The sequence below is a fragment of the Urocampus carinirostris genome, chromosome 1 (assembly GCF_059441175.1).
Source record: "Urocampus carinirostris isolate Australia breed hairy pipefish chromosome 1, RoL_Ucar_1.0, whole genome shotgun sequence".
Taxonomy (NCBI): Eukaryota; Metazoa; Chordata; class Actinopteri; order Syngnathiformes; family Syngnathidae; genus Urocampus; species Urocampus carinirostris.
In genome coordinates, this window is record NC_142349.1 from 18143836 (window position 1) to 18152114 (window position 8279).

At 38.3% G+C, this 8279-nt stretch overlaps 1 protein-coding gene across 2 annotated transcripts; it reads left to right on the top strand.

Annotated features, from left to right (window-relative positions):
* Window positions 1-1553: 1553 nt before the first annotated feature.
* Window positions 1554-5769, top strand: psmg3 (proteasome (prosome, macropain) assembly chaperone 3). Of its 2 annotated transcripts, XM_088353779.1 has the most exons (4): window positions 1554-1694; window positions 3065-3115; window positions 4467-4698; window positions 4960-5769. In XM_088353779.1, the coding sequence occupies exons 3-4, from the start codon at window positions 4480-4482 to the stop codon at window positions 5110-5112; spliced, it is 372 nt and encodes a 123-aa protein (XP_088209905.1). In that variant the 5' UTR covers window positions 1554-1694; window positions 3065-3115; window positions 4467-4479; the 3' UTR covers window positions 5113-5769. The 2 variants fall into 2 exon arrangements, with proteins under 2 accessions (XP_088209905.1, XP_088209914.1); XM_088353788.1 differs by lacking the exon at window positions 3065-3115 and having other exon boundaries at window positions 1569-1694.
* The last annotated feature ends 2510 nt before the right edge of the window (window positions 5770-8279 follow it).

Consider the following 8279-nt stretch of genomic DNA (forward strand, 5'->3'; position numbering starts at 1 on the left):
TTTTTCTTGTATTTTTTTGCCTTGTTTTTGCCTAGCTTTTTTTCTTCTTTTTTCTCTCTCTCTCTCTTTTGTTCTTTTTCTTTATTTCTTTTTCTTTTCTTATTTTCTCCTTATTTTTTCTTTTCCTTTTTTTACTTTTCCCCTTTTGGCTTTTGTATTTCCTTTTTTCTCTTTCCCTTTTTTACTTTCTTTGCAAACGGCTGGGCAAAAAAATGTTGTGGATTGGTCACTCTGAGTTTTTGTCCACTGTCCTCTTTCTTTAATTCCTCGTTTTCAGTTGCACGGCACAATACAGCAACATCTTGTGTTCAAATAATACACACGTGTAATTGCAGCCCACGCAAATTATGGCTTCATTTTTTACTATTACTATTACTACTACTTACTATTTTTATTTAGATCTTTTTTTTTGCCTAGTATGTTTTCAAAATATACTTGAGAACAATGGATTTTTTTTTTTTTAATTAGACGTTTTCTTTTGGAAAACCCAATGAGGCCCCACCTCATCCAGACCAGCGGCCCTCAAGTAAATCGAGTTTGAGAGCCCTGGTATAGTCCAGAAGGGCAGAAGATAATAAAAATAAATAATAATTGGGCCGATAAAATCAAGGAATGGACAAGTGCAGACTTTGCCAAAACCCAGACTCAGGCCAGAAATCTTCAGCAGTGGAGAGAGTTGTCCAGAGTTGCATACTCAGTGGTGCCCCAACAACCCAGGAAGTTAGGGCACCAGTGAACTGTAAATCATCCGTTAGGAAGAAAAAACAAATGCAACAAGAAAATAGCTTGCATTTCTCCTAGTTTGCAAATACAATCACTAATTCTATAGATTTGGCCTGAGATGTGTGCCGTATCAAAATCTATTGTCTCACTATCGCCCTCCTCAATGAGGCAAGAGAAACACATGATTCACTCTGCATCGGGAGACTCATCGCAGTATTACTTTGCATATTGATTGAAATAATGATATTTATAATGTGAAAATGCAGCGATTAAAAAGAAATTTCAAAATGTGGAGTTAAATGCCCTGCGATTGGCTGGCAACCAGTTCAGGGTGTCCCCTGCCCACTGCCCGAGGATTGCTGGGATGGGCTCCAGCACCCCTGCGACCCTACTGAGGATAAGCGGTGCAGCTAATGAGATGAGATGAGATGAGATGAGATGGGTTAAATGAAAAGGAACTTTAACACTGAATAGATAAAACCATTTATTATATGTTTTAATATTATATAGCTGCTGGTCACTGAATAAACCCCCCTTTTTGTCTATATTTTATTAAATTATTTGATTTATCATTTTTTCTTCTTCTTTTCATTATCATCATATTTTGTATTATTACTGTTGTCGTTGATTATTTTATTCTCGATTTTTTGTGTATTATACAATTTCTGCAGCATTATAAGATATGACTCATCGTACTCTTCATTTAGTTGTTTGACTTGAATACGCTTTCGGTTTTTTTTTTCAAATTAAATAATCATGTTTTTATTGATTTAAATGTGAAATTATTTTAACAAGTTATTCTCAGACAAACGCAATGTTGAATGACAGCTTCGTGACGTCATCAATCGGCGCAGCATTGTCTGGCTTGTTCAAATATAAAGCAGTACATCAAGCTAACTCAGTTAACTCTACAAACGAAGTATTTATGTGCATTTAGGAAAGGGAATCGGCGTCTAGGTGCTGGATAAAAGGTAAGGAAGCTCTTTAAGCTTCGGATACTAAAACTACTTTCGTCATTTTAGCCGAAGCCTTTTAGCCTGGCTAAATATTGTATCTTAGTGGACACTGTAATAGATGAGCGCAATGCTTACCCCTTTAACATGATGTTAAATCAATGGTCCCCAAACTTTTCCCGATGAGCTCAGTTTGCAACAGAAAGTGTGACGATTCCAGGAGTGCCTAAATGTAAGAATGTATTATTTTTCAAAAAGCCGCTGTCATATATCACATTTGCATTCTCGATAAGTCCCAGACCAAAAGTCAGGACGTAATTAATACCACTATGACATACCTGTCAACCTCCAGGGCTCCATGCCCTTACAAGCTGTCGTGTTTCCCCTTACAAAATTCAAAAAAATCTAACACCATCCTTTTTTTCCCCAAACGTGTTTATTTATGTAGTTTAACATGTTATATTGTACATGTGTTTCGTTATATCATTCTGTACATATTCTTAATAATAAAATAATGATAATTTTAAATCAGGAACAATTGTTATCAGCGTAACTAAAATATCCATTAATAACACTTTTAACTTAAATTTGTAAATAAAGATATTTTTCGGAGGAAAAAATGAGTTGGCATTTCTATTTTGTAAACCGAACCACAATATCAACCATCGATGCCTGTATTTTAAATTTCAAACAGACTATTGAACAGGGACAGAAAATCCAAACCTTTGCAGCCTTGTGACTAGGAAACATGCTTTTCATAAGCTTTGTGAAGTGATCGGCAACTGTTGGAGGTATGTTGTGCTCTGCGATGAAATGGCAAAACATAACTCTTCCTAATTTCGACTCCCATGCAAAATCACCCCCCCCCTCGCGTGAACCCGCATTCTGCTGCGCTTCCAACTATAGCTTTATTGTTTTAATAAGCTTATTATATAGAATATGATCGCTATTGTCGGAAGCGCAGCAGAATGCGGATTCACGCGAGGGGGGGATGATTTTGCAGGGGAGTCGAAATTAGGCTCTACAGAGGCAGACGCATGCGCATAGTAGCATCAAACGCTTGCTCGCTTCGTTTGCAACGGAAAAAAACGATACCGAAGTAGAGGCTACCGCGGCAAAACTAGTTTGACTTAATTGATTTGCCGTTTCGTGATAGTTGGTGTGTACCGGATGGTACCCATAATTGACAAATTTGCGTTTTTCCGTACAGATTTTCTTATACGTCGTACACGTCTTAAAGAAATAATAATAGCCAAATTACCTTCCCTGGCTGCTTCACGGAACAAAAGTCAGAAAATAAACAACATTATTTATGAAATAGAAATAAATAACCAAATCTCTGAAAAAAGTCCATAGAATATAAACGTTTTGTTGTGCTTTGTGTGCAGTCTTAAAAGATCCACGTTCAGCCTGATTATCAAAGCACTGGACCACCACTGGTAAGGAATAAATGACTTACTATAAGGCAGTAGATTTTATAACACTATCACATTTTTTCTTGTCACAGTACCAGATACCAATGTTAATTTCATTGTATGTTTCAACATACTCGTATTACGGGATACTGTGACTGCAACCCAATAACTGACTGGAGCGAAGACATCATAACGAATGTCTGTGTTTGCGGTGCCCATGTCATGGATGTACTTAAAACATCTTAAATCCACACCAAAATTAACATTCGTCTCTGGTACCGTGACCAAAGAGTGTGATAATGAGACAAAACCCAATTCATTTTCTTTGATCATCTATATCACCTGTAGTCTAGTGCAGTGAGAGATCGTCAGGTGTGCCGTGAGAAACTATCCAATGTCACTTTTTAAAATGTAAAATTTTATAAAACATTTGTGAATCATTTTCTGAAAATATTACGTCATTGTCAAGTGTCGGTGCTGTAAAAACTGGGGATATTTTCAATTATATTGTAATTAAACATACTGTTCAGTTTCATTTTAGAACATTTTTGATTAGTGGTGTGCCACAATTTTTTTCTAATGTACAAAACATGCCCTGGCTCAAAAAAGGTTTAAAAACACTGGTCTACTGGTTTAAGTTAGTCGCTCTTACTGTAGCGACCTGTGTTTGAATCCCGTTACAAAAAAAACTCACGCACACCCAGACTTGGATTTCTTTTTTAGACAAAAACAAAGCATTCCAAATGTTCTCTGGTATTGTTCCGGGGGGTGGACCAAATGTGGAGGCATGCCATCGTTTGGGGAATTCTGTTTAACCGGTTTGCTTTCAAATCCATACATCTGTTCCACTTTTTAGTATTTATCAGGGGTCCCGCGGAAACTTGTAAAGTCTTAAGATGCATTAAATTCATTAATCGGCATAAAAATATCTTAAATCCGACTTTCAGTATTCTTAAAAAATAATTGATAATTTTGATAATTCTTGAAATTATCAAAATGGTGATGTGGTTTCAGTTGGGCCTTTCGGAGCAGACGCATGTCTTAGTTTTACCCACAATACACATAGCAACTTCGGGCAGAGACGTTTTCTTTGGACCATGGGAACAATTTATTGTGAAGTGTATGTCCTCTGTTCGATGAATGTTTATTGCCATGGATAAAAGCTGTGCCAGGAAATCAGTACGAGGCACGATGTATTGTGTTCAAGAAATGGTTGCTTTATTTTTGTTTCAATTGTGTGTCTTTGTTTTCGACTTGGTCTTGAATTGGATTTTAAAAGGCATTAAAAATAAGTCTTGAATTTAACTTGCCTTAAGCTGTAGGTACCCTGATTTAATAAAAAAGCCTGTGCTGTTTTGATTTGTTCCCTCCCTAGATTCAACATTATCATGTCTGTGTCTGAACCCATCATCAGATCAAGGCAGACGCAGAAAGAAATCAACGGCATCAACACACAAGTTGTGTGCACTGAGTTCAGTAATTACATATTTATCGTTATGACACAGTACGGAAAGATTGGAACGTTGGTTTCTGTCACGCCGGAGTCAATATGTGACGACGTCAACAGTCAAATATTCTCCACCAAAGTACTCCTGGGAAAGGACGAGGTATTTTATTGAATTGATTGAATTTAATTGTCATTGATATCAACGTTGTTAAACATTGAATGCAACAAGACTAGACATGGCATCCAGGGTCTAAATTGGAAAAAAGATAATAAAAATGTAAGCAATATAAAACGAGCTGGAGAGCCATTAGCTGCTGAACCTGCGTGCGCCGCTATCTTGAATAACTAGATGAATTTGCTAGAGGGGGTCAAATGTGCCACTGTATTCCATATTTACATTAGATTTCTGTTTTCTTTACAGCCCTTGACACATGTGTGTGGGAAGCACCTGGGAACGTTCGTGTCGCAAGAAGCAGGCAACAGATCCGTTTTACTGGGACTGGCGCTCAAGGACTCCTCAATAGATGCCATTAGGCAAATGAAAGAACTCATCAGAAGCTGTCAAGTTTGGTAGAATTAGAATTTAGAATTTACTTTTTATTGTCATTCTTTGTAACAATGCACACAGAACGAAATGTCGATACACCTGACCCGTACAGTTAAAGTGTAGCGAGCCAATGCAGCCGCAGCCAAACAGGGCGCAGCCATTTTAGTCATTAGGTGACCAAACCCCCCAATTCCAACCCTCAATGTTGAGCGCCAAGCAGGGAGACAATGAGTACCCATGTTGTAAGTCTTAGGTATGACTCGGCCGAGGCTTGAACCAGCGACCTCCCAGTCTCAGGCGGGCGCTCTACCATCTAGGCAACCATTTTGGGATTGTTGGGTCTGATAGTATTCTATTGTTTACACGATTTTACCATATCCTCATCACACTGGAGTCTACGGTCCTACCCTCTCTAGTTTTTACAATTGCTATTACCTAACCTGCTACAACCCAGACGGACAATATTTACTGAACATTTGTTGCGCTTTTTCAACCTTATATGACATCCACACGACTAAAATATCATTCCATATGCTGGTGCAAGAAAAATTAATTTTTAAAACATACATGAATTGAAAGCAAATCTACACTTGTATACTAAATTATGTATATGTACATGGTATAGTATCTTCGTTACGTTTTTTAATGACTGTATTAAAGTCATTTTCCTGCCCTTATAATCTCTCTTTTGAGCGACAGTTGTGTGTTTTTATAGCTATCTGTTTTTGTCAAGGGCGCAAAAGTGCCTATGCAAGAAAGTCCACAGAGTCCATAATGTGTCTATGATTTTTATACTTCCTTCACCGTTGACAATATGAAACAACCAGGACAAATTACTCCTTCCCCACTGGGCAGAAAATAATATTGCATGGTTGCTTTTAGGACCACTAGAATGAGAATAGATTACAAAATTGTAAACACTGCAACCAAAGTGATGGTTAATCTCTGCATGCAATATGCAATCACGTCAAAATACAAGCACTAATACGTGCATGATGCTTTAGTTATCGGAAAATCTAATTGGGCAAGTCAGGCGGTTAGCGCGAAGTTGCACGGTGTGGAAATCCAGGGTTCAACACCAGCTACCGCAGCCTTCCCGTGCCGAGTTTGCATGTTCTCCCTGTGCCCTCGGGCATTTCCTCTCCCATTCCTCTCACATTCTAAAAACATGTCAGGTTAATTGGCCGGTCCTAATTGTTCCCTAGGTACATGTGAGTTGTCTGTCTCTGTGTGCCCTCTGACTGCTGGCAACCAGTTCAGGGTGTCCCCTGCCCAGTGCCCAAAGATGGGCTCCAGCACCCCCGTGACCCTAATGAGGATAAGCGGTGCAGAAACTGGATGGATATTTGAGCCCTAATCTGTTGACCTACTTCTCTTTGTTTTTTTTTAGTTTTTGTTTTTTTAATAAATTTCTTGGGAAGATATCAATCTGTTACAATGTAAGTATTCCTCTCAGGTTTCTCGCAATACTTTCTATAGAAAATTAACACCATATATTAGTCCACCATTAATTTGGAAGAGTAATCTATTGTCACTCATGACCCACTTTTTTTTAGCTAACTACCGCATTGTATATTGTAATTACGGGGTAGAAGAGGAAAAACTGCCAATCAGAATGCAGAACAGACTGAACAATGCAAATCAGTAAATCAGAGCGACTGTGAAAAGTCAACTGTGTTAAAACAATATCAAGTCATGTTTATTTACTCTCAAGAAGTCTCAAATGGTTGCACAGACTATTACACTATCCCCTAATTTAAAACGTACATGAGGGTAAGGAAAAATTCAAAACCTCAGTGTGAGGAAAATGAAGAAACCATGAGAAGGGTCTGTACATAATGTAATCCCCCTCCCAGGATGACCAGGCTGCTATAGATTTTGCAAAGGCATCAACAGACAATGCACAGACATTGTCAACATGAAACAGGTTATTCATAAGCTTTTAGAATGTAGGTATGTTTTAGGCCTAGATTTAAACAGTTCCAGTGAAGTTACAGATCAAATCTCAAGAGGGGACAGTTACACAGTTACAACCTGCAGATCTCTTGTTTGCTCTTGGGATCACTAATAGACCAGCATTTTCCGAGCTAAGGCTCTGAGCTGGAACATTGGGGGGAATGAAATCGAAAAGATATGAGGGGCCAAGTCCATGCATTTTTTGTATTATACCAACAGAACCTTAAAACCACAATCATAGCTAAAATCGAGGTAAAGCGATAAAAATGTCTTGTCTTAGTTATGAGCCTCGCTGCAGAATTTTGCACCAGCTGCAGGCTAAGGCAAGGGTTCACTGTATTTAATATATTTCCCTTCACTACCCCATGATCTGACAATTACTAAATAAAAAAAAAAAAATAGTAATCCGCTGCCACCCACTGACTTGGTTGAATGTAACAGTTTCCTCTGGCACAGTAGGCAAAGTTTTGTGTTCTCTGGGTACACTGAGAAACACTGACCTACTTGACTTCATTCCCCTCTACGTCAACAACAGATCAGCACAGGATGCGTAAGCATTGTTAACCAAAAACAGCGGGAGGAGCAGTATGAACGATTTTTTTTTTTTTTTTTGCGTGGTGCTTACGTGTGCACAAATAATAATTTCAAGGAACATGTTTTCTTTTTTTTAATTCCAAAATTAAAAATAACGGTGGGAGCCTGAAGAAGCAAGCCATTAAAACAACTGACTGGACCGAATACGTCATAAGGAATGACAGTGTTTGCAGTGCCCATTTCATAGATGTACTTAAATGCCGAATGCCTTAATGAATGTAAGTGGGATAAGTGTCGGCGAATGGTGTTTGATACCAATGCCTAGTAAAGACTCTACATTTGCTGCAACTTTAATAGTAATTATAAAAATAATCATACAATTTTGAACATTATTATAAAAGGGACAGTGTTTAAATGTATCGCCTTCTAGTGGTACAAAAAGGTTTAAATCAGTAAAAAAAAAACAACAACATTGATTTAAATACCAGCTGAGTGGTTAGGGTGTCTGTGGCACAGTTCTGAGGTCATGGAATCAAATCCAGCTCCCAGCCTTCCGGTGTGAAGTTTGTATGTTCTCCCTGTGGTTGCAAAGGTTTCCTCCGGGTACTTCGGTTTCCTCCCACATTTTGAGAACATGCATGTCAGTTTAATTTGCCGGTCTAAATTGTCCCTAGGTGAGAATGAGCGGGTGAGTTGTCTGTCAC